This window comes from Apodemus sylvaticus, chromosome 11, assembly GCF_947179515.1.
Source record: "Apodemus sylvaticus chromosome 11, mApoSyl1.1, whole genome shotgun sequence".
In the NCBI taxonomy this organism is placed as follows: Eukaryota; Metazoa; Chordata; class Mammalia; order Rodentia; family Muridae; genus Apodemus; species Apodemus sylvaticus.
The window spans coordinates 9151296-9177678 of NC_067482.1; the positions used below are offsets into that span (position 1 = coordinate 9151296).

The 26383-nt window shown below is 47.3% G+C and overlaps 2 protein-coding genes across 3 annotated transcripts in view; one reads left to right on the forward strand and one right to left on the reverse strand.

Annotated features, from left to right (window-relative positions):
* Nucleotides 1-14024: 14024 nt before the first annotated feature.
* Hpse (heparanase) overlaps nt 14025-26383 on the forward strand; it is a 37866-nt gene continuing 25507 nt past the window's right edge. Inside the window, exons 1-3 of one of the 2 annotated variants that reach the window (XM_052198176.1) lie at nt 14025-14345; nt 23065-23210; nt 25666-25791. In XM_052198176.1, the coding sequence (XP_052054136.1) occupies nt 14143-14345; nt 23065-23210; nt 25666-25791 (475 nt within the window). In that variant the 5' untranslated portion in view covers nt 14025-14142. The remainder of the gene's footprint in view (nt 14346-23064; nt 23211-25665; nt 25792-26383) is intronic. The other variant, XM_052198175.1, reaches the window with a different exon arrangement.
* LOC127696216 (60S ribosomal protein L39-like) lies at nt 25012-25613 on the reverse strand. The gene is made up of 2 exons (XM_052198788.1): nt 25606-25613; nt 25012-25213 (listed from the first exon to the last, which is right to left on the reverse strand). The coding sequence occupies exons 1-2, from the start codon at nt 25611-25613 to the stop codon at nt 25012-25014; spliced, it is 210 nt and encodes a 69-aa protein (XP_052054748.1).

The window sequence follows — 26383 nt, forward strand, 5'->3', positions numbered from 1 at the left end:
TGTGTTTTTATGTATATGTGTACACTGTAGCTGTCTTCAGACAGACCAGCTACAGTGTACACATATACATAAAAACACAACAAAGCAAAACAGATTTGTTAGCCTGAAATATTTGTGTCTGGCTGTGGTTTTCCCAAACAACCCTATCTTTAGTGTTTTCCAAGAGTACGAGGTTTGTCCCAAGGGGAAGAACAAAATGGCAAAAATGTTTTAATTTTTTTTAAATCAGAGAAAAAAATCTCAACCTAATTGTATAGTGGTAAGTATGAATACCAAATTCAGCTTAGTTTTTTTTGTTTGTTTGTCTTGTTTTTGAGGAGTCGTCTCCTGTGGCCCACACTGGCTTCCAACTCACTAAGTAGCTGAGGAGGACCTCGACCTCCTGATCCTCCTGTGTCCACCTAGGATTACAGGTGCGCACTACCATGAATTATTACATGCAGGGTCTGAGACGGATTCTGGGAATTCTCGTGCATGCAACCAAATATTCCACAAACTGAGTTCCATCCCCAGCCCTCAGCTGGAACCTATCATTTTACAGCAATGCAGTGGTGAACTTTGTCCTCTAGTTCTTTCCATGGTGGGAAGGCTACCTCGGGGCCGGGAAAGTCACTGTGTCAGCGATCACCCTAGCACACATTCCAGAGCCTGAGTCTTATTTTAAAGATCTTTAAAACGTTTTATTGGTTGGGAGGCAGAGGCAGGCGGATTTCTGAGTTCGAGGCCAGCCTGGTCTACTGAGTGAGTTCCAGGACAGCCAGGGCTACACAGAGAAACCCTATCTCAAAACACCAAAAAAAACAAAAACAAAAACAAAAAACAAAAAAAAAAACGTTTTATTGGTGTGTATGTGTGTGTGTGTATGTATGTGTATGTATGTGTGTGTGTGTATGTGTGTGTATATGTGTGTGTCTATGTGTATGTATGTGTGTATGTATGTGTATGTGTGTGTGTATGTGTGTCTATGTGTGTGTGCATGTGTGTATATGTGTATGTGTGTCTATGTGTGTGTATGTGTCTGTGTATCTGTGTGTGTGTCTATATGCGTGTGTATGTGTGTGTGTCTATGTGTCTGTGTGTATGTGTATCTGTGTGTGTCTATATGTGTGTGTATGTGTGTGTGTCTATGTGTCTGTATGTGTGTGTATGTGTGTGTATGTGTGTGTATGTATGTGTGTCTCTGTGTGTGTGTGTGTGTCTATGTGTGTGTATGTGTGTGTATGTGTGTGTATGTGTGTGTATGTATGTGTGTCTGTGTGTGTGTGTCTGTGTGTGTGTCTGTATGTGTGTGTATGTGTGTGTATGTGTCTGTGTATCTGTGTGTGTGTCTATGTGTGTATGTATGTGTGTGTGTCTATGTGTCTGTGTGTGTGTGTATGTGTCTGTGTCTGTATGTGTATGTGTGTGTGTATGTGTCTGTGTCTGTATGTGTATGTGTGTGTGTATGTGTATATGTGTCTGTGTATCTGTGTGTGTGTCTATGTGTGTGTCTATGTGTATGTCTATGTGTGTGTGTCTATGTGTATGTGTATGTGTGTGTATCTATGTGTCAGTGTGTGTGTGTGTATGTGTCTGTATCTGTATGTGTATGTGTGTGGGTCTATGTGTCTGTATGTGTGTTTATATCTGTGTATGTATGTGTGTCTGTGTGTCTGTGTGTATGTGTGTCTACGTGTCTGTGTGTGTGTGTATGTGTGTGTGTGTGTTTGTGTGTGTGTGTGTGTGTGTGAACTTCACATCATGCTCCCCAGTCCCACTCATCACCCCCTCCCCCCCGTATCTACCCTCCATCCTTGCAAATTCCCCTAGGACAAAGAGGAAAAAACCATCTCAAGGAAGCTGTAGTGTGTCACAGCATGTGTCACAGCATGTGTCACAGCAATGTGTCATGGTGCTCCATTTTGTCCACACTTCTCTGCTTGCAAATGTTCATTTCCATGACTCGTTGGTCTGGCACGAGGCAGCGTAGAGCCTGAGTCCTACGAGAACCCACGTCGGCCTTCCTTTTCTTTATTTACCTCCACCTCTTCCTCCTCTTCCTCCTTTGTCCATGGAACTCAGGGATTTAGGCTAGATTAGCCCTCTACCCCTGAGCTACAACCCCAGTCTAGTTTATTGAGGAGGCAAGGTCTCATTATGCATCTCAGAAGAGCCTTGAACTCACGATCTCCTTGCTCTAGCCTCTGGCATGTTAGCCTCATCAGCAGGTGCTGGCACCCAGTTCTTAAGTCAGCTCACAGGGCCCTGACAGCCTCCCAGAATGAGACACCAAGCTGATAGAGCGTGCATTTCCTTGTCTCTTTTTACACATCTGAATTCACAGAATTTGGGGGTTTTGTTTTCTCCAATCTTGAAGGATGTATAATTCTTTCACACATTAAAATGCTGTCCAATGAGCAAAAAAAAAAAAAAAAAAAAAAAAAAAAAAAAAAAAAGGAATAGTCATGCATTCTATAAAGGAACCATTCAGATGGTAAATAAGTACATAGAAAACGCAGTTAGTCAGCAACGAGGTGGAGACGAAAGGAGGTAGGATTGCACGCCCACCGGAATAGCTAAGATGTTTTAAACTGACAAAACACAAAATGGTAATGCTTTAAAAAATTGTTTTGGATCAGCCCCAAACTTGTCCTGCCTACAAGATGTGCAGGGATAAAGATGGAACAGAGACCGAGGGAGGGGCCAACCAAGGCTTGCCCCAACTTAAGACCTGTCCCGAGGGAGAGAGCCAATCCCTGACACTATTAATGCTACTCTGCTGTGCTTGCAGACAGGAACCTGGCATAACTGTCCCGTGAGAGGCTTCATCCAGCAACAGATGGAGGCAGACGCAGAGAGCCACAGCCAAACATCAGGTAGAACACGGGGAGTCCTGAGGAAGAGTCCCGCAATATGGTTGAGCGAACTAGAGAGGTCAACGGACCTGGGCCCATTGGGGCTAACAGAGGCTGAACCACCAACCAAAGGGAATGCGGGGGCTGGACCTGGGCCCCCTACAGGTTTGTAGTCATTGTACAGCCTGGTCTTCTTCATGCGGGTCCCCTAACAAGTGGACTCTGTCTCTGACTCTGTTGCCTGCCATTGGATCCTCTGCTTGGACTGCCTGGTTGGGCGTCAGTGGGAGAGGTTGTGCCTAGTCCTGCTGGGACTAGGTGTCCCAGGGTGGGGTGGTACCCAAAGAGGGGCTTCCCTTTCTCGGAGAACGGGAGGAAGTAACAGGAGGAGTCATTTGTAAGGGCAGGACTGGGACGAAGGGGGAGCTGTGATCGGGATGTAAAACGGATATACCAAAAAATAAAGTATTGAAAAAATTTGCTTTGACCTGGTTGTGGAGGTGCAGGCCTTTAATCCCAGCACTCACGGGACCAAGACAGGTGGGATCTGTGAATTCGAGGCCAGCCAGGTTGACAGAGTGAATTCCAGCAGAGCTAGGGCTAAGGAGGGAGACCCTGTCTCAAACCATCAACAGTAACAAAACATAAAAACAAAAACAAAACCACATTGTTTTGGCGGTTTCATAGCAATTCTTTGCCCATCAATAACTCCTATTTACCCCAGAGAAAAAGCGTGACAGTGGTGCAGCCTTGCTGGAAAAAGCGGTCGCTGGGGGTGAGCTTCGATGGTCTGCCTCTCCGTCGGCTCCGCCCCACTTCCGTCTTGCTCTCTGTTTCCTGTGTGTGTGGCTGAGTTCTCGCTCGGCTTCCTGTTTCTAGGCGTCCTGTGGCCGTGCATTCCCCACTCTTATCGGATCGCTTGCCCTCTGGAACCACAAACTAAAATGAACTCTCTCTTTTATAAATTGCTTTTGGTCGCGGTGTTTTATCACGGCAACCGAAGCACAACTGATATGATGCTGAGCACATTGTTTGCTCTTCCCCTGCAGATGTGCTTCGTATCAGCGGGAGTCTCGGGCGCGGATGAGATAGTTGGGGACCACCGTGGATAAGGGATGCATAAGTTCTAGGCTTCGAACTTAATGTGTTACCCACTCGAAGCAACGGTGTGGCTTTTCCCTGTCCTGCCTTCTCTTTTGAACCATCTTATATGCCCTTCCCCACACTCCAACCTTGACACAGGGTTGCATTATGATGTCCACAGGAATAAACCAGCCTACAACCTAAGCACCGTGACCTAGCAGGCTGTGTGGTCTTTTATCCCAGCACTGGGGAGGCAGAGGCAGGTGGATCTGTGTTAGCTCAGACTGGTCCTGAGTTCCCAGACAGCCAGGGCTGCTTAGGTAGGGCGTGTTTCAAAGACAAACAAAGAAAATTCTGAGTGTGATATTCATGACCAGACTCCAATCCACACCAACAACCCTATGATTCCTCCACTTGGTAGACACTGGGGAGACTGCAATCTAGCCGTGTTTGTGCCTCTGGCCCCTTTAGCTTGTTGCCACAGGAATGCTCGTGTTCAGCAGCATAGCCAAGGAACTTAAGAGGGTAGAAAGTTATAGTGGCTGCAATAACAAGTGTTGGAGAAAACATGGAGAAATGGGTCCTTCCCACGCCGCTGGTAGGAATGAATTTAGATCGGTCACCACAGAAAACTGCTTGGTCAAGTTCCCTTCCAAAAGCTACATGGGGTGTTATCACAGAACCTGCCAGTTTCTCACCTTAGGATTTACCCCCAAAGAAAGGAAAACATATTTCTACACGAAATTTGCATGTAAGCGTGTATAAGAACAGTCTACGTAAGAACTGGGAACTCTGTGTAGATGAGTATCTGTCTATCCGTGGAGTGTCCAAGGTGATTTTGTTTCTTGAATTTTGGTTTGTGAAGCTGGGATTGAACCCAGGGCACGCCACATCCGTGGTCCAGTGTGGCAGATTCATAGGAGGGAATATTCATAGGCCATAAAAAAGGCACAAGGTACAGATGCATGTACTTAACATGCAGAGACTTAGCGGCAGGGTGAAAGCAGTGCAAGAACCCAGACACAAAAGGAGCTCTTAGAAGGCCGCTGCTTCCTCAGGCTTGCTACACAGCTCAGGATGACTTTGGACTTCTGATCCTCCTGCCTCCATCTCCTAGGTGCTGGGATTACAGGGGTGTGGGGGGGGGGGGGAACGACGACACACCATTGCATCAGTTTCACAAAGAACTGGATTTCCAGGAAGCAAAGAGTTTCCCCCTCCATTCAACGGAGTCTATTTTGAAATAGAGCCTAAACGTCTATGGCTTACCTGCGAGTACTTCAGCAGAGCGCTCTAAAGATCAAGAATCCTTGAAAAATAACCACAAGGCCAACATCCTCCCTTCTAAACTTAATGTCATTTATTTCTATGTTTACCCGTTCCTGGTTGCATCATAGGTTTTCTTTTCAAAAAATAAATAATTTATTTAACTTTATTTTATACAAATTCATGTTTTATCTGCATGCACATCTATGTGCGACTGTCAGATCCCCTGGAACTGGAGTTTCCAGACACTTAAGAGCTTCCATGTGAATGCTGGAAATTGAACCCTTGTCCTCTGGAAAAGCAGTCAGTGCTTTTAACCAATAAGCCATCTCTCCAGGGCCCCTTTTTTTGTCTTTTGATATAGTCACTCATGTGTCTAGGTGTTTCAGACTCACTAGGTAGCTAAGGCTGGCCTTGAACTCCTGATCCTCCTGCCTCAGTGCCAGGATTCTAAGCGTGTGCTCCACATCTGCCACTTTATAGCATAGAGGAGGTTTCCCTCAAAAGCACGTTTGATTTGTGTAAGTCTGAGAGCATCCAAGGCTGAAGACTTGCCTTGAGCAAATCTGATCTCAAACATACAAACCCCATGACTATGAGCCTGTTTCATGGGTTGCTACAGGTTGGATCTGGACTGTCCCCAGGTGTTCGTGGGAACCACAGCTTCAGTGACAGGTGGTGAAACTATAAGCAGAATGACCAAGAGGAAGATTGGAGGTGAAGGAAGTGTGCCCCCTAAGGTGTGGGGTCCACTCTCACTTCCTCTTTCACACGAGCCAGAAGTTGACTGAGGGTCTCTGCTACACACTGATACCTTGGTATACCACGCCAACGCTGGCCCAAAGCAAAACCCCAGGAACAGGAGCCAAAGAAAACTCTCTTTCTCTCTCTCTCTCTCTCTCTCTCTCTCTCTCTCTCTCTCTCTCTCTCTCAGAATTTGATAGGCCTATTTTCCTATTTCTTTTATTAGATATTTTCTTTATCTACATTTCAAATGTTATCCCTTCTCCTGGGTTCCCTCCCCAAACCCCCTGTCCCGTCCCCGCCCCCCTGCTTACCAACCTACCCACTCTGGCTTCCCTGTCCTGCCATTCCCCTACCTTGGGGCAATGAGATTTCACGGGTCCAAGGGCCTCTCCTCCCTTTAAAGGCCATCCTCTGCTACATATGCCCCTGGAGTCATGGGTCCCTCCATGTGTACTCTTTGGTTGGTGGTTTAGTCCCCAGGAGCTCTGGAGGTACTGGTTGGTTGATATTGTTGTTCCTCCTATGGGGCTGTAAGCTTCTTCAGTTCCTTGGGTCCTTTCTCAAGCTCCTCCACTGGGGACCCTGTGCTCAGTCCAATGGTTGGCTGAGAGCATCCACCTCTGTATTGTCAGGTACTGGCAGAGCCTCTCAGGAGACAGCTATACCAGGCTCCTGTCAGCAAGCGCTTGTTGGCATCCACAATAGTGTCTGGGTTTGGTGACTGTATATGGGATGGATCCCCAGGTGGGACAGTCTCTGGATGGTCTTTCCTTCAGTCTCTGCTCGACACTTTGTCTCTGTATCTCCTCCCATGAGTATTTTCTTCTGGGTATATATGCCCAGGAGTGGTATAGCTGGGTCCTCTGGTAGTTCTGTCCAATTTTCTGAGGAACCGCCAAACTAATTTCCAGAATGGTTGTATCACCTTGCGATTCCACCAGCAGTAGAGGAGTGCTCCTCTTTCTCCACATCCTCACCAGCACCTGCTGTTATCTGAGTTTTGGATCTTAGCCATTCTGAAGGGTGTGAGGTGGAATCTCAGGGTTGTTTTGACTTGTATTTCCCTGATGACTAAGGATGCTGAACATTTCTTTAGGTGCTTCTCAGCCATTCGAGTTTCCTTAGTTGAGAATTCTTTGTTCATCTCTGTTTCCCATTTTTAATAGGGTTATTTGGTTCTCTGTAGTCTAATTTCTTGAGTTCTTTGTGCATATTGGATATTAGCCCTCTGTCAGATGTAGGGTTGGTAAAGATCTTTTCCCAATCTGTTGTTGGCCGTTTTGTCCTATTGATGGTGTCCTTTGCCTTACAGAAGCTTTGTAATTTTATGAGGTCCCATTTGTCAACTCTTGATCTTAGAGCATAAGCCATTGGTGTTCTGTTCAGGAACTTTTCCCCTGTGCCCATGTGCTCCAGGTTCTTCCCCACTTTATTTTCTATTAGTTTCCGTGTATCTGGTTTTATGTAGAGGTAACTTTTCTCTTTTTAAGTTGATATTAAAATGTTTTTATTATTATTAGTGTGTGTAGGCATGTGGAAGAGAGACCATGTGGAGGTGGAGGACAATACTGTGACCCTGGTTCTTTCCCTACAGCCTACTGTGTGCCCAGGGACGGAACTCAGATCTCCAGGTTTGTATGGCTTTTGCCCACTCAAGCCGTCATGCCATCCCTGAAGCTGACTTACCTCAGGGTTTGTTAAAGACACAGAAAGCTAATGCACATGCCAATTTAAGGGAGAAAGGAAGCAGCCTCTGTCTGCTTCACTGATGGCTCCCACCTGGCTGCAGATGAAGCGCGCTAACGACTCAGTTTTTGACCAACAATGGTCTCCATTTTCTAGTCACCATGGGAAGTAACGACAGTCTGTTACAATATTCAAATGACTACACACTTGTGACAACCTTGGTCTTTTTTGCTGCTTTCACAGAATAACTGTGACGGTGATTTATAATGAACGGAAATGTGATTCGCCCTTTTCTGGAGGCTGGGGTTGAGAGAGCAGCAGCAGCCTCCTTACTGCACCATCGGTTCAAGCAGGGGCGGGGTCACAGTTCAAGAAGGGGCGGGGTCACAGTTCAAGCAGGGGCGGGGTCACAGTTCAAACAGGGGCGGGGTCACAGTTCAAGCAGGCGCAGGGTGCCTTTTCCAGCATATTAAACTCCTTTAATGTCACCGGTACTTTCCTGTGTGTTTGTGCATATTTGGACACGTATGTGGAAGTGCATTCATGCACGGTTGTGTGCACAGATCAGAAGATAACCTCTATTGCCTTACCTCAAGAACCTTCTATTTATACTCTGTTTCTCTTGTTCTGAGGCAAGGTTTCTTGTTAGGCTGGAGCTTTGCTAAGTACTCTAAGGTAGTGGGCCAACAAGCCGTCTTCCCATCTTGCCATGCAAATTTATTATTATTATTATTATTATTATTATTATTGAGGCAGGGTTTCTCTGTGTGGTCCCTGCTGTCCTGGAACTCACTCTGTAGACCAGGCTGGCCTTAAACTCACAGAGATCCATCTGTCTCTGCCTCCCCAGTGCTGGGGCTTGCACTTTGGCTTTTGTAATGAGAGTTCTGGGGCTCAGACTCAAGAGTCTCACACTGGAACCATCTCCTCAATCTTGCACAGTCACCTCTTACAGATCCTGCCTCTTCATAACCTTGAAATGGCTGGTGAGTTTCAGCAGCAGTGGGAGTGACTCAGTGGGTAAAGCAGTCACCACTCAAGAATGAGGTCAGAGGTCGGTCAGATCTCCAGAACTCAGGTAAGATCGGGTGTGAGGGTCATATGTCTATAACACCAGCAGTCCCACAAGGTGGGAGGCAGAGAAAGGAAAATCCTGGGAGCTCTTGAGACGCATCACCTGATGGTTACGGTCATGAACAACAGAAGATCCTCTTTTAAAGTAGAAGAGTGAACTGACCCTCAAAGTTATCCTCTGAGCTACACATGTGCACCATGACACATTCATGCGCCCCCTCTCTCTTTCTCTCCACACACATACACATACACACAAATAATTTAAAAAGTTAAACTGCATGTGAGGTGTGACGATGAAGACCTTTGACCTTTGATCCTAGCACTCAGGAGGAAGAGGCAGGTGGATCTCTGAATTCGAGGCCAGCTTGGTTCTACAGAGTGAGTTCTAAGACAGCCAGAGCTACACAGTGAGACCCTGTCTCAAAATAATAAATAAATAAATATGTTTTAAAAAAATCATAAGCTTTTGCAACTACAGCAGTACCTGTACTTATGCAGTCACCTAACCACTCAGCAACCACTCCAGCATTCACTCCAGGCAAACCCGCAGTGCAAACATCAGTGAGTTTGCACTCAATAGAAACCTCAATCATGGGGTTTTTATGGTCGCGTCCAAACGCCATGGCCAAAAAGCAAGTTGGTACCAGGAGAGGGGTAATGCTGTGACAGACCTGACCATGTTTTGGGGACCATTGTGGAAGGACTTTGGAACTTTGGACTAGAAAAGCCATTGAGTGTTGAGAGCTCAGCGGGATGCCCCGTGGGAACTTGGAAGAGACTGTTGAGAGCAGTGCAGAGCCTGGATTGCCAAGCTCCAGAGGGAAGTCTGAGAAATCTCCCAGGTACTTTGAGTTAAGATTCTGATTAGCTGGGGCTGAAGAATCAGCTGTAAATAACAAGATACCAGAACTACTAAAGTGAAACCTGACGCTCATCAGCTGGAGCTAAGAAATTAGTGGAGATTAAGAAGAGACCAGCATCACTGAAGTGAAGTCTTCTGGGAAGTGTTTTCTGAGAGCACAGAGGAACTGTGTTCCATAGGTGGCCACGGTTGTACCTAGTGTTGACAGCCAGACTTGGTAATGTGTGAGAGACACCCAGGTGGACTGGTTTTGAAGGCATAAAGGGGTCATAGAGAGCAGCTGAGGATTGGTACTGTGAGAGGCCAGGAGAGGTCATTGGTGAAGGTGCAGCCTCAGTGGCAGCTGAAGGCCCAGGAATGGAACGGTCATACAGAGAAGTTGAGGGCTGGCACCAGAAAGAGAGGCGATGAGAGGGTATTGTTGTAAGTGCAGCCCAGCTGCAGCAGAAGACCCCAGCGTATTAGAGACACCAGTCCCCTGGGACGACCACCATGGGACAGCAGCAGCAGTGCAGTAGGGCCAGCAGGGCCTGGAAGGCAAACTGTGGGTGCTATAGAGAGCAGAGCTGCAGAAGAGACCCCAGCCCTTTGGAGGAGTCCAGACGATCACAAACGGATCTCAGACACTGGACTGTTGGAGTTTGCTTTTGCTTTGATTTGATTGTGACTCTGCCCTGATTTTTCCCTCTTGAAGTAAGAAAGTCTTTTACCAGAGCCCACAGGAGAGAGACTTTGAATTTTAAAAGAGATTGTCTGTTTTAAAGGACTGATATTTTAATGTGCTTTAATTTGTAAGGACTGTGGGACTTTTAAAGCTATTTATGTTTTTAATGTGAGATCTTGGGGATGAATAAGAAAGGAAGGCTTGAGGCTTAAGAGTGATGTGTTTGTGTGTCAAGTCAACAATGGGTCGGTTGTACTGGCTGGGTTTGTGGGTCAACTTTACACAAGCTAGAGTCATCGGGGAGGAGGGAGCCTAGTTGAGGAAACGTTGAGGAACCGCCTCCATGAGATCCAGCTGTGAGGCATTTTTCTCAATTAGTGATCAGTGGGGGAGGGCCCATCCTATGGTGGGTGGTGCCATCCCTGGGCTGGTGATTCTGGGCTCTATAAGAACACAGGCTGAGAAAAACATGTGAGCAATCCAGCAAGCAGCGCCCTTCCATGGCCTTGCATCAGCTCCTGCGTCCAGGTCCCTGCCCTGCTTGAGTTCACGTCCTGAATTCCTTTGGTGAAGTGTAAGCTGAATAAACCCTTTCCTCCCCAACTGATTTTTTTTTAGTTATGCAGTTTTGTCATAGCAACAGAAACTGTAACTGAGACACGGACTAAGTGAGTCCCATCCTATGGTCTGTTTAGGGCACAGGCCTCCCTCCTCAAGTAACTCAGAATTTGAAACAAACAAACCAGGAAATCTTTTTGCCCATCTTCAAAGTAGATTTATTCATTCCCTTTATCCCTTCATTCCTTCCTTCTTTCCCTTCTTCCCGTGTGTGTGCATGTGTGTGTATGTGTTGGTACATGTGTGTGTGTGTGTGTGTGTGTGTGTGTGTGTGTGAGAGAGAGAGAGAGAGCACTGCAGCTACCAGAATCAAACCCAGGACCCTGCACAACTAACTGACCATGAACCAAAAGTCCAGAACATAGGAGAGAGCCCAGACTAAACATACCATCAGATGAGGCTGCTGGCTCTCAGGCCCAGCATACCCATTTGCCCGACACATTTGATGAACATGCTTCTGTAATCTCAGCACTCTAGAACAGAGGAAGGAAAGTCACTACAAGTTCAAGGTCAGCCTGGGCTGCCCAAGCAAAACCCTGTTTCTGCAAAGTCCAAATGAATCAATAGGGTGATCAAGTTGAATTCTTTCACCTGAAGACATATTTCAGGTTTTAAATGGAGCTGGATGTGTCAGTTAACTAAAAAGAAAAAAGAACTTTGAACTGTGCCTGAGTACCTTCATTTGTCAGATGAACTTGAAGCTCTTCAAAATTAAAAACCTTGTCTAAGGCTGAGCAGAGCAGAGCAGAGCGAGCCCTAAGTCCCAGCACTCAGGAGGCAGAGGCAGGCAGACCTGTGTCCCGGGCTATCATGTACTGAGCTCAGGCCAACCAGGATAGCACAGTGAGACTTTGACTCAAAAGCAGAAATAATTACCAGGTGGAAGCACATGCCTGGCCTGGGCTTACAGAGTGAGTTCCAGGACAGCCAGGGTTACGCAGAAAAAAACCCTTATCTTGAAAAACCACCAACCATACAAACAAACAAAAATGATTAACAACTGCACCAAGGTTTCAAACCCTACAGTACGCAAGCAAGGGCCTTTATCAAAATCCATGTGAAACGTACCTTGCTACAAATACTCCACATGTCCTATTATAAAGTGTCTGAGGTGACAACTTCTCTGTATATGACCACATCTCTCTTCCTGCCGTGTGCCTATGTAATTTTCTCTGGCACAATAGGACAAAGCAACTGAGAGTCTGGAGCCAGAACTGAGATCTAGCCACCTCAGGATAGACAGACAGATGGGTGCAAATTAGATATACATTCCATAAAAAAGATCCATTATTATTTATTGCTTTGCTGTTGGTGCAATCTAAACAGAAAATCACAAGCCAGTCCTGCCTCAGCTTCCTGTGTGTGTCACTGTCACATTAGCAACTTGCCCGGAGACCCTACTTGCTCACACACACACTTCAGGAGGTCACAAATGTAGAATCATGGAAAGTTTGCAGTGATCTCCTTTCCAAAACACCCAAATACTCCAAAGGAATTGGTATGGCTTCACCCCATGGCATTAGGTGACAAATGAAACCCATTTCACGACACAGATGGAAAAAGGCCTCGTCTTCTGCGTCCCCCTTCCATAAGATTATACACTCTGGACAGTTTTCTGTTACCATGATGTTTCTGTTTTTGTATCCTATGGCTATAGCATACCAACTCAATGCAGATCAAAGCATTAACTATACATGTAACCTTTTTTTAAAATTTTTTTAAAGATTTATTTATTATATGTAAGTACACTGTAGCTGTCTTCAGACACCCCAGAAGAGGGTGTCAGATCCCATTACAGATGGTTGTGAGCCACCATGTGGTTGCTAGGATTTGAACTCAGGATCTTTGGAAGAGCAGTCAGTGCTCTTAACCACTGAACCATCTCTCCAAACCCACATGTAATTTTTAAATCACCTAAGGATAGACAGACAGATGGGTGAAAATTAGATATACATTCCATAAAAAAGATCCATTCTTATTTATTGCTTTGCTGTTGGTGCGATCTAAACAGAAACATCTAGGGGTGTCATTAGCTTACTCAGTAATTATGAATTGATTACCGCCTAAAAGCCAGGCAGGGTCCGAGCACATCCTGGATATACCGCAGCCCCCATCCCTGCTTTTGAGGACTTTATAAGCCCAGAGCTATGGCGAGCACTGAGCAACATCACAAGTGCTGGCAAATGCGGTCACTTCTAACACGGAGAATGCTGTGAGATGTGTGTGCTGTGTGAAATGTGTGGCGATGCCTCACACTGGGGAGCCGCGGCTGCCCGGAAGCTCAGGAAAGCTTCCTCAAGGGGACTGCAAGGCAGCAGCGCTGCCATCTGCTTGGTCTTGTACAACCTAGCGCTGATGTGTGTGTGTGTGTGTGTGTGTGTGTGTGTGTATGTGTGTGTGTGTGTGAAGAGGAAAATTAGCAATTGGTAAGTATGCTGTGGAAACGACAGGTAGCATGGTTAAAGCTTCTCTCATGGTAACACACACACACACACACACACACCCGTGCACCCGCGTTTGCTATCATTATATACCAGTGTAAATGTCAAGGGAAAACAAAAGAAAAGTTGTGGCAATCGCAAAAGATAAATGCATGGGGGTTGGGGGCGGGGCTGCTCCAGATCCCAAGGGTAGTTACTTGATGTGCTTTAGCCTCGGAGAATCTAATAACTTCTAGTCTCTCCCAAGTACTGTCTTTAAAACAGATTGTTTTCCGAGGACCGATTTCTAGGTGCATTTTTAGCCAATGCTCGGATCAGGTTTTTCAAGCGACAAAGGGACACCTGAGACGCAGATCCCGGGCAGAGGACATCCTAGCTCGGTGAGACTTTGACAGGTTCAGGTAAAATAGTGTCTAAAGGAGGAAGGGTAGGGGCTGACTGAACCCTCAACCGGGGCTTTTCATTCAGAGTCTAGTCCTGGCGCCAAGTGGATGGGACCTAGAAAAGGTGACAGAGTGGGCAGGACACCAGGAAGCTGGTCCCGCCCCAACGCGGCTCCCAGGCGTTCCCTCCCAGGCCTCCGAGGATCCTGTATTCTGGCCACCTCCGCACCCTTCGGATGGGTGTGGATGATTTTCAAAAGTGGACGTGACCGCGGCGGAGGGGGAAGCCAGCGCGGAAATGAAAGAGAGCTGGGAGGGGAGGGCGGGGAAAAGAGGGGGGAGGAACGAGGGGGGGAGGGATGGAGCGCTGTGGGAGGGTACCAAGCCCTGGCGCCGGAGGCCAAGCAGGACAGGGTGCGGGGAGCTGGAGCCAGCGCACCGGCTGCCCCAGCTCTCACGGCCGCGGGCGGTCCAGCCAGGTAGGATGCTGCGGCTGCTGCTGCTGGGGCTCTGGGGGCCGCTCGGTGCCCTGACCCAGGGCACCCCGGAGGGCACCGCGCCGGCCGAGGACGTGGTAGAGTTGGAGTTTTACACCAAGCAGCCGCTCCGAAGCGTGAGTCCCTCGTTCCTGTCCATCACCATCGACGCCAGCCTGGCCACCGACCCGCGGTTCCTCACCTTCCTGGGGTAAGTGCAGCCTCCAGGTCCCGTTCCCTCGTCTGTCCTCCAGTCACCCTCTCTGTCCAATCACAGTCGCGAGGGCCAGCCACTCTCTCTGCTCAAACAACTTTGTGTTTGCTCTCTGGAGCCTCCCGCCCATGTGCAGCCACCCCTCAAAAGCTTTTTCCTGATTCATTCACTCAGCGCTTGTTGCCCGGGCACCAGGCAGGCCCAGGTATTAAGAGGAGATTTGGAGGAAAAAACAAAAGCAAACAAACAAACAAAAAACCCAAAAACAAACAAAGCTGTGACAAGCCCCTGCACTGTGTGTAGAGCCTTTGAATTTTGCTTCAGTGTAGAACCAGTAAGCTGGTGTCCTTTAAACTCTGTTAGAAAGTTTTGATTTAAAAGAAAAAAAGAAAAAAGAAAAAGCCTCTGGAAAACAACCATTATTCATCTTGCTGTCTTTTAAGCATTTAAATATTACTGGGCTGGTGTGATATCATCACGGTTAATGGACTGTGTGCCTCACATGCACGGAGACCTGGGTTTCATCGGCATGGGCACACACTTGCAATCCCAGCACTTGGGAAGTAGAGGCAGGAGGATGGAGACTTAAAAGCGATCTTTGGCAACATAGCAAGTTTGAGGCCAGACTGGACTGAACGGGAGTGGAGGGAGGAGAGAGAGACATGGGGAAAGGAGACAGAGACTAATTGGGAAAATGATAGGGATCAGTGGGAGGGACAGGGGAGAATATGACCAAAATACATTGTATACACATTTGAAAATGAGCACTGACTGCTCTACCAGAGGACCTGAGTTCAAATCCCAGCTAAGAACCATCCATATTGAAATCTGACGCCCTCTACTGGTGCGTCTGAAGACAGCTACAGTGTACTTATTGCCGGGTGGTGGTGACGCATGCCTTTAATCCTAGCACTTGGGAGGCCGAGGCAGGCGGATTTCTGAGTTCGAGGCCAGCCTGGTCTACAGAGTGAGTTCCAGGACGGCCAGGGTTACACAAAGAAACCCTGTCTTGAAAAAAAAAAAAAGAAAGAAAAGAAAAGAAAAAGAAAGAAAGAAAGAAAGAAAGGAAGGAAGGAAGGAAGGAAGGAAGGGAGGAAGGAAGGAAGGAAGGAAGAAAGAAAGGAAGAAAGAAAGAAGAGAAAATGTCATGACGAAACCCGTTATTATGTATAATTAATATATGCTAATAAAACAAACCTCTTTAAAAGCATGTTTCTCCAAGATGAGGGTGCAGACCAGTGGGGCGGCTGCCTCCCCAGCTGCAGGGACCACATCTATGGCCCCTGCCCCATGAGTACAGACAGCCCCAAGATGAAAGGCTCCAGGCACAGTCACAGGCCATCTAAACCTGGAGCCTCCAGAGAGGACCACACCCTTCGTTGTTTTAACCTGTAGCCACTGTCCCTGCAGTCTGGCCCTGACCTCTCTATCTCACTGCCTCAGGCTCTTGAGGGCCACCACACTCGGCTGACTACATTCCGCCAGCCCATTCTATCACCATTGTCAAAGCCTAGACATTGATTGCATGTCTGAGTCCATGCTATTAGGTTAGGTATCAGCGGGGATCTCACACTGATTCCCATAGCGAAGGTTCTGGAAGTCCAACCACCCAGCTTTCTCAAATCAGACTCATTGGATTTCTGTAATGGCTTGAGGAGATACTGTGTGCTTCCTACAAGGCTTGAAGGTTAAGCTTGTTTCTTCTTGCCTAGCACACGCAAAATCCTGGGTTCAATCCTCAACATTTTGTAAAACTAGGCTAGGTAGGTCATGACCTCTATCCCAGCCCTCCGGAGCCAAATGGGGTGAAGATCAGAAGTTCAAGTACATAACAAGGTCAGGGTGAGCCACATCAGACTTTATCTTAAAAAAAAAAGAAAGTGCCAGGCAGTAGTGGTGCACGCCTTTAATCCCAGCATTTGGGAGGCTGAGGCAGGCAGATTTCTGAGTTCGAGACCAGCCTGGTCTACACAGTGAGTTCCAGGACAGCCAGGGCTACACAGAGAAACCCTGTCTCGAAAAACCAAAATAAATAAATAAGAAGAAAAAGAAAAGAAAAGAAAAGAAAAGAAAAGAAAAAAGAAAGAAAGAAAAAAGAAAGAGAGAATCCAGACTCTGATCACAAAAACAAAGGCATACAAAAAGAAAACAAGCTGATTATTATTTTTAAAGGAAATAGGGCAGAGTGTGTTTTAAAAAAAAGATTGTCTAGAAACAAATTGATAGACTGATTTTAAAAAACAACAGCTTCCATTAACATTTGGATAGGAGACTTGTGACCCAGGCCTCTGATGTGCCTCCAAGGAGGTTTAACCAGATGAACTAGGAGGTCTGAGTTTGTTACAAGCAGTGGATGAATGGAAACAGGTCCTTGTCACATTTGTAACCAGAGAACAGACAATATGCGGAATTTAAATGTTAATCATAGAAGACTCTAGAATTGAAAAAAAAGAACATCTGTTAAATCTCTCTTCCCTGGGGAAATTAGTCAAAATATATCCTCAGCCTGGATTAGTGCAGAATACCAAGGAGACCCAGTCCTCGATGCAACGTGAAGCACAATTGTGATGTGAGCTTCCTTTGCCAGACACAAATGTAATTTTAAAACTTTTTGGTAGACACATTTTACACAAGGTAGAGAGTCAAGCATGATCACTAGCTATAATCCTAGCACTTAGAGACAAAAGGATCACACATTCAAGGCTAGCCTGGACTACGTAGTGAGCCCCCACCCCCACCCCCACCCCCAGAAGCAAAACAGCAGTAAGGAAACAGAAACAGTAAAGAGCAGAGTGTGAACACTAAGGTTTGGTGGCGTTGGTGCCTGAGTCCAGGGTCCCGCACTCTGCTCTGCCACGGACCTGCATCCACAGCCTGCTGCCCTTTCCAGAATGATGAGTCTAAAATCTTGTAGTTGCGTTTGTCAGTTCTCGGTTCAGCCAGACTACGTTTCAAGTGCCCAGCAGCTACGCCTGCAGCATTAGAGAGCTGTGCTCCATCTGAAGGCGCATACATACACACGGCCACAATTCCTCATTCGGATGATACATTGTTTCAGATGACAGAATGTAATGTTGAGGAGTGGTCGAAATCCTTAAGTTCTTCAGGACAAAAGAGGCATTGAATGACAAAGCAAAAAAAGAAAAAAAAAGAAAAAAACGCAAGTTTTGCTGGCTTCGTAGGCTGATCTGCTTCTTTTTCTTCAGGAAACATTTTTTTTTGCCATTTCATTATAATTTTAATATTTAAATTCCCATATCATCCTTGACAGCTGCATTCCGTGTTTGGAGAAGTGTTTGTTACCAATATGAAGTGCATGCTTTAGTAACTCATTTTATTGGCTATTTTTCTGTCGCTGTGATAAAGCACCACAACCAAAGGCAACGAGGGAAGAGCGTTGATTTTCAGAGGGTCTGAACCCGTGAGGAGGAAGGGGTGAGGAGAAAGGGCAGCGGATGCCAGGCCTTCACAAAGCAAAGAGCTTCCCGAAGTGGGGTGAGGCTGGAAGCTCTCAAAGCCCGCCCCTAGCGGCTTCCTCCAGCAAGGCCTTCTCCTCTAACCTCCTCAAACCACTGTCTGGGGACCATGGGATCAAATAAGTGCGCCTGTCTTAGTCAGGGTTTCTGTGGCTGTGATGCAACACCATGACCAAGAAGCAAGATGGAGGGCTGGAGAGATTGCTCAGTGGTTAGAGCACTGACTGCTCTCCCAGAGATCCCGAGTTCAATTCCCAGCAACCACATGGTGGCTCACGACCATCTGTAATGGGATCCGCTGCCCTCTACGGGTGTGTCTGAAGGCAGCTACAGTGTGATCACATATATAAAATAAAATAATCTTTTTTGTTTGTTTGTTTTTTAAAAAGAAGAAGTTGGGGAGGAAAGGGCTTATCTTTCATATTGCTGCTCATTATTGAAGGAACTCGGGGCAGGAGCCTGGAGGCAGGAGCTGATGCAGAGGCCATGGAGGGATGTTCCTTACTGGCTTGTTTCCCCGGGCTTGCTCAGCCTGCTCTCTTATAGAACCCAAGACTACCAGCCCAGGGATGGCACCACCCACAAGAGGCCCTCCCCACTTGATCACTAATTGAGAAAATGCCCCACAGTTGGATCTCATGGAGGCACTTCCCCAACTGAAGCTCCTTTCTCTGTGATAACTCCAGCCTGTGTCAAGTTGACACAGAAAACCAGATAGTACAGGGCCTGTATGGTATATTTTTCACCCAAACTACCAGGCCCACATTGGAAAGGGCCACAGGTGCCCTGTCTATTATTGAGAGAAAGACTTTTGACTGGAGAGAGACAAAGAGCTAAGAACAACCACAGACCTGATCCTAAAGCTCCACCCCTGACTGACCTCTTGGTGTCCCCTTCCCTCCTAAACCACGTCATATGTTCCCTGGAGCCTTGAACTCGGTGACCCACTCTCATTTTCACGGCGCATTCTCTTCACACACACACACACACATCCTAGCTCACACACACACACACACACACACACACACATCCTAGCTCACACACACACACACACACACGTCCTAGCTCACATACACACACACACACACATCCTAGCTCACACACATACACACACACACACACACACACACGTCCTAGCTCACATACACACACACACACACACACACACACACACGTGTCCTAGCTCACACACATACACACACACACACACACACACACACACACGTGTCCTAGCTCACACACACACAAACACACACACACACGTGTCCTAGCTCACACACACATACACACACCCATGTCCTAGCTCATACATACACACACACATGTGTCCTAGCTCACATACACACACACACCCGTGTCCTAGCTCACACACACACACACATACACACACACACACACACACACACACACGCATGCACACACTCACACACGCATGCACACACCACGCACACACACACACCCGTGTCTTAGCTAATACAAGACAGTTCCCAGAAGCCTCCTCTCCCCTGTGGCCTGTGGAGTACAAGTCCTGCATTCTCATACTCCACACCTGTGCCTGCGTCTAGCCAGCAGCTCGTCAGTTTGGACGCAGACTGCTGTAGCTGAAATCCCTGTTAGCTTCAGTGAGTGAGCTTTAGCTCCGTCTTGTTTAGGTTCTGTATTTATAAAGCGAGGATAACAGCACCCAGGTCATTGTGGTTTCAGGAGACCGAGTGGGAAAAAAAATCCTTCCAACCTGCCTGCAGCGCTGGACGAAACTGATGTGTATTAAAGGCTGTGGTGGTGACAGCAGTGTGAGGTCTCCTCCAGCTCCCGTTCAGCCCTAGTCTCCATAGGATTAGGACCTGGCCCTGCTTTCCCGTATCCCACTGTCACCTCTGTGACATCACGCTTACCAGAAAACCAAATCTCTCAATTTCTCCATTCTCACCCCTCAGATAATTGCTACTCGGTGTTGGACCAGTTTGTATCACTAGGGCAAATGTGAGTCCTTCTCACGGCCACATTCTGTGGATCACACTACTACCTTGACAACAGCGACAGGGAGAATACTTACACCAGGGAAATCGGCAAGCCCTGAGAACAGAGGTGCTTTTTCTCCCCGCGGGTTGTGAGCACATCCCGCTGCTCTCCTCCATGTCAACCTGCAAAGGTCATGACCACATCTTGACTCTTTGACTCTATTAACATCATTTCTGTCTGTGAAAACTTGGAATTCCAATTTCCTGCTCTTGGAGCACAGCTCCGCGCCTTCTGAGCTCCTTCCTGTCAGAGCAAACGTCAATCCTCAGCGCACCTGCTTCCGCAAAAGTCCGTCCCTGAGCACCTGTCTCCTCTCTGCTTTCTTCATATTTGAGCTTTTGGATTTATCACCCGAACCCTTCTGTGACAATAACCTCTGCTTCTGCCTCATTGCTCCTTCTGAAATGCCACCTGTCACTTAGTCCAATGCCATTCCCCCCTCCCCCGCTTTGGAATCTCTGGGGTGGCCCTTAAGTCTGGAAATGGAAATATAGCATTAAGTGCATAATAATAAACCCCCTCTGCTTCTGTGTCAAAGGGAAACAATACAGTTTTGCCTTCAAAGTAAAATAAAACACCTGCAGGTTGCTGTGTGTGTGTGTGTGTGTGTGTAAAGAGAACAGCTGCAGCTGCCTTACATGTTCCTTTACTATTTCCATGACACCGTGGTAGACGGTGTTTCCCCTTTCTTTTTCCCCGGCATATGGTTGAAATGCTGCGCCTTTGATCAATTTTGTTTTTATGGCAAATTTTGCAGCTGTGTTAAATCTGTTTTTTTTTTTTTTGTGGTGGTGGTGGTGGGTTGTTTTTTCCATCAGAGGGTATTAATATTGTACTCTGAAGCCACAAAAGGCACTTTACAGAAAAGGGGACAAGCAAGAGCTTCTTAGTAGCAGAACCTGAGATGCTCTGTGTGGCACTGGCCATAGCAATGAGTTTTAATGTCACCTTTTCACAACCAGTCATCAGCTGGCCCTCCCCGGCCCTTTTCTCAGGCGGGCTTTCTTGTTCATTCATTTAACGGATACTGACTAAGCACTGCTGTGTGCCGTTCCTCGGCACGGAGGAGAATCCGACAAACCAGGCAGGGTCCCTGTCCTCAGAGACCAGTATAAGGGCAGCAGCTGGGACAGGCAGACCTGAGATGCATGGGGAAGCCAATTCCAGAGAGTGGGAAACCCTCTGCATAGCGTAAGGCAGGTCGGGTCGAGGGAGGGTGACCCAAGACACTGTAGCCCAGGCCATACCTCAGGGGACCAGGCTTCCGTCCATGTGCGTCTGACCCAGGCCATCATTGGATGCTACAGCCTTTCCCTGCCAGGTCCCAAAGAACACCAGTCTACTGTGATGTCTCAGTTACAGACAGTAGGTACAAACCTTACAGAGAGTTAATCCGTAAACCTAAATGGATCTCTGTCATCAAAGTCAAAACACTGAGGACCAGAACCAGCGCCTGGCCACCGTCGGTGGATGGTGTCAGACCTGGGTGACTCTGAGGAGGACCTTCCCAGGAGCTGTGTGGCCATGTGTTGACACTCGTGGGCTGTGTAACTGATTATGTTTTGTCCTCACGGAGACATTTATTCCTACCCTCTGTGAGACCCTTGAACACATCCATAATTTCTACATTGAAATGTTTGTCTTACATCTCAGCTAAATGGCTTTTCTCAGGGTGTGATGTAACAGTGTGCTGGTTTCTGGAGGAGGCGAGTTATTTTGGTGTTTGTCGGTTTTGCTCTAAGACTTAGGCATCTGGAGTTATGGCACAGGTCTTGGTGGTGAGCTGGTCTCACCTTTGCTAGGTGGGTGTCCGCTTTGGTTGCTCTCTACGCCAATGTGACAGGTTGTGGACCAGCAGAATGATACTTGGTTTTCAGTCTGAGGCCACTCTGGGTTTTAAGTCTGAGGCCACGTTGGGTTTCAGACTCTAACTGGTCCCAGATCTGAAACTCTGGTTGGGACTCTGGGTTCATACTCCACGCAGTCCCAGATGGATAAAGAGGGTTGGCATAGGTGGTGGGCTGTCCGTGGGGGGAGGGGACTGACTCTGGAGATCTCTTAAGTAGGGATGGAGGTCTGGCTCCACGAAAGATGGGCAGAGGCAGAGCTAGCAATATCGTGGGTTGGCCAGGATGGCTTCGGAGTGGGGGTGATGTGGGTAACATTGGCAGGACTAGGGGTACCCTAGAGGGATAGAATAGAGGGGCAAAGGAGGGTACAGGTAGCTACCCAGGTCCCTGCCAAGTGTGGTGGCTGCGGAGTTCCTAGAAGACTTCAAGTCTGCAGTCCAGGTGTGAGTGAGTGACCCTTGACTTTATACCAAGGAATCTACAAGATATATCCCGCGCCTAGGTGCACTTCTTGAGTTCCAATCACATGTGGTTTCTAGTCTTGTGGGTTTGGCACCCATTTATGTATTAGTTAGTTCAGCCAACCTCAGTCACGGAATGTCTGGCAGGAGCAACTTAAGGACAGAAAGCTTTGGTCGACATCTTGTGCATCACACCAGGGACGTCACGGAGCTGCAAGCACTGGCCACGTGGCATCTGCAGGGCGAGCAGAGACCTCGTTCACGTCCTCCATCTTATTCAGTCTGGGACTCCAACCCGTGAGGTGGTGTCACCAAAATTTAGGGTAGATCTTACTTCCTCGGTTAAAGTTGTCTGGAAATACACTCGTAGGCATACCTAGAGGAGTGTTTCCAAGGTGATTATAAACACAAGCAAGTTGTCACTGAAAGATTGGCCACCACACTTGGCATCTCAATTCCTAAAGATCCTTCTGCCGCTTTCTTCCTCCCGCCTTTCCAATTTACCACCAGGAACATGTTCTTTGTCTCAGCAAATGACAGTACGGTCATCCAAGACGCTGTCCCCAAACTCCTCCTGACTCTTCTAATCAGGTTAATCCCTCCGTCTTTATTTCTATGTCTTAAACTGCTCCCCTCTGCTTATTCCCTAGAGGCAGATAGCAGGTAGGAGTTAAGGAGTGGTAGGTGGGGGATGAAAATGTTGAACTGAAATGTGAACTGAATGTTTAGCTTTCTCAGGAAATAATTACAAGCTGCAAAAATGTTGCATGTCTATAATCTTAGCATTCTGGGCACAGTGGCAGAGAGATCACAGGTTCCAGACAAGCCTAGACTACATATTAAATGTCTCAAAAAACCCTAAAATAAGATCAATGATTATTATACTTTCTTGCCTGCCTTGTAACAGCTCTCCAAGGCTCCGCGCTCTGGCCAGAGGCCTATCTCCTGCATACTTGAGATTCGGCGGCACCAAGACTGACTTCCTTATTTTTGATCCTGACAAGGAACCAACCTCCGAAGAAAGCAGTTACTGGAAATCTCAAGTCAACCATGGTAAAACTTTTTAAAGACTGTTTATTTTAGTTATTCATGAGACTGCTTAGTGAAAGTGTCATTGCTCAGACCTGACCCTTAGACAAGCAAAGCACCCAAGAAAAGTCAGTGGGCGGCTTCCCTCCTCTGATGTCTTTGTAAGTGTAGAGCATCGCAGAGACGGTGTGCTGGCCATCACTGGGGGTTATGAACAAACACTGGCTGTAGCTGAAAAATAACTGTTTGAAGAGATCGCATGGGTGGAAACAGCCAGACTGGAGAGTCTTTATAGGCAACAATGTAGCATTAGACAGAAACACATGATTTTGTGAGGAGAATGGAAGAAAGGCTGAACAGAGAAACACAGGAGAGAACAGAACTTCCACCCGAGCACCATTCGATGTCCTGGGCGTTGGTTCTCAACCTTACACCCTGTCCCTTTGGCCGGGGTGAGTCTGAGTGATGGGGTCTCAGGACTCCAGCCTTTCATTCTGCCTTTACCAAGCGTATCAGACAGTTCTGATATGGGATGTGTGTGGACCTCATCTGAGAACCTGACCTTGTTGGCCCTGAGGATTTGTCCATGACCTGAGACACCAGGCGTCTGGACAGTTGCGAGATGTATACTTCTTCACACCTTAAGAGTGTATGCACTCTGTCTAGGGTAGTGGGCAGCGGCTAACCAGCTCATGTGGGGCATATATGTTTTAGCTTACTCTCTCCAGTGAGAAAGTATCCAATTACTCAGCTATTGATCCCAAACTGGAAGAGTGGTAATTAAAGAAATGCAGGAAGAAGGCGTGAGGGTCTTCTTTAATAATAAGTTGCAGGTGTTTGGGCAAGAGCCCACCAGTCATAAGCATTCCTGATTTTCTTTTTTGGCTATTTGGATTTTATTCTGCAGTCATCATTTAAGTGTAGATGGGAAGCCAATCTTTGCACCTAGCTTTCCTTACCGCAGGGCTGATGAGAAGGCTCCCTGGGATCCCCAAAGCTCCCCCAAGACACCCTTTGTGAGCACTGAGGTAGAAAAGGGCCTCTGTCAGCCAGTCCCAGGAGAGCGTCCCAGGAAGGAAGTCACCAGCTGGTCAGCTGGTTCTGGCAGCAACTCCGGCACCCCTGCTGTCTTGTGATAAAGCCATGCAGGCTTCCTGGGAGGAGAGTTGGCAGTGGCTCCAGAAGCTTGGACAGTGCCAGCCTTCAAGGCGGAGCCGTCAGTAACTCACCAGCTCGGGGCCTTTGGCTGTAACTCATCACAGAGGACATCGCTACAGAGCAAAATACCAACTTTCTATGTGTTTTGTTTTTTTTTCTACGTGTACGTACACTTTGCCTGCATGTATGTACCACACCACATGTGTCCCTGGTGCCTGAGGAGGTCAGAGAAGGGCTGGGTACCCGAGAACTGAGTCACAGACACTTGTGAGCCACTAAGTGGGTCCTGGAACTTTAACCCAGTGGTTCTTCAAGAGCGCTAAGTGCTCTTACCTGAGACTCCCCAACCTCTTCTGGTTTTTCCTCCATTTTAAACATGTTCAAGTCTCCAGGTTAAAAATGTTGAGCTCTGGGGCTGGAGAGATGGCGCAGCAGATAAGAGCACTTACTGTTCTTTCAAAGGTCCTGGGTTCAAATCCCAGCAACTATATGGTAGCTCACACCCATCTGTAATTGGATCTGATGAGTTCTTCTGGTGTGTCTGAAGAGAGTGTACTCACCTATATAAAATGAATAAATCTAAAAGAAAAAAATGCTGAACTCCTGGTAGAATTGTTAGGTGACCATGATTCAGTATAAGCCCTCGGTCTTGCCATTGTAGGAGTCCTTACAGACCTAGCTTCATTCTCCAGTGTCTTCTCTCACAGTTGTACCTGATTTCATTCCCATTTTTCATCTGAATCCACTGAGGAACAGGACGGTTTTGCTTTTGTTTCTTGGCCAGGAATCGCTTGATTCTGAAAGTCTTGTGAAATGTCACAGAGAGAAGATAGCCAGGTGTTCTGTTTTGTTTATAAGACAGGGTCTTGCTACATAATCAAAGCTGGCTTCCAACTCATGCCAGTCCTCCGGCTACAGCGTGTGGGGACACGCTGAAATGACGAGTGTGTGCCCCGATAGCCAGCTGCATATAAAAAATGAACTTTCATTTTTGAGCTCAGCTCGGACCTGCACATCCAAGTCTCTGATCAGTTCAGGCTGCTGAGGGGATTTCCGGGTTAGGAATCCATTTGAAATCGTGTCCAGTGCTTTCTTGAGTTGTTGCCCTTTGGCTGTTCTCTTGGTAGTCAATAGTTAGCCAACAAATGCGGGCCATGTAACAGAATGTGTTTCTATGATCTTGCACTTCATAACCAGAAGCATCATCACCCGCCTCAGTAGCCGCATGACAGTTGACTAGATATCCAGGTTGGGTTTCAACCTTGCCATTTCGGCAGGGAGAGGTGGAACAGTATTCCTGAGTTCTCTCGTCTGCTTGCAGATATTTGCAGGTCTGAGCCGGTCTCTGCTGGCGTGTTGAGGAAACTCCAGGTGGATTGGCCCTTCCAGGAGCTGTTGCTTCTCCGAGAGCAGTACCAAAGAGAGTTTAAGAACAGCACCTACTCAAGTAAGGACTGCAAGCATTCTAGCCACCAGCGCGCATGCTCGGAGGGAGGGGCTGCGCTTGGATGTGACAACCGCCCCGAGATGCATAAAGCATTTAAGTAAAGCATAATTAATTAAGCATAAAGTATTTAAATACTATCGAGAGTTAATGAGAAGTGGGGAGGCTGGCGGGGGGGGGGGGAGGGGGGAGATGGCTCCGTTGGTGGGGGGGGATGGGCAGCGGGGGGGGGGGTGTGTGGCTTCATTGGTAAGGCGCCTGCCATACAAGCACAAGGATCCCCAGCACTCACATTAAACTGCATGTGTTTTTTTATGTGAGTTACCCCAATACCGATACAGGGAGGTCTCCTGAGCTAACTCTAGTCAATTTCAGCTCTAGTGAGTTTCAGGTTCAGTGAGAGACCCTGTCTCAAAAAAACAAAAAGCAAAACAAAACAAAACAAAAAAAATCCTAAGGTGTGAGGGGGGCTGGCACAGTTAAGAGCCTATCTCAAAAAAACAAAATACAGAAAAAAACAAAACAAAACAAAACAAAAAAAACCTAAAGTGTGTGGGGGGAGGGGGCTGGCACAGTTAAGAGCAGTTAAGATGGC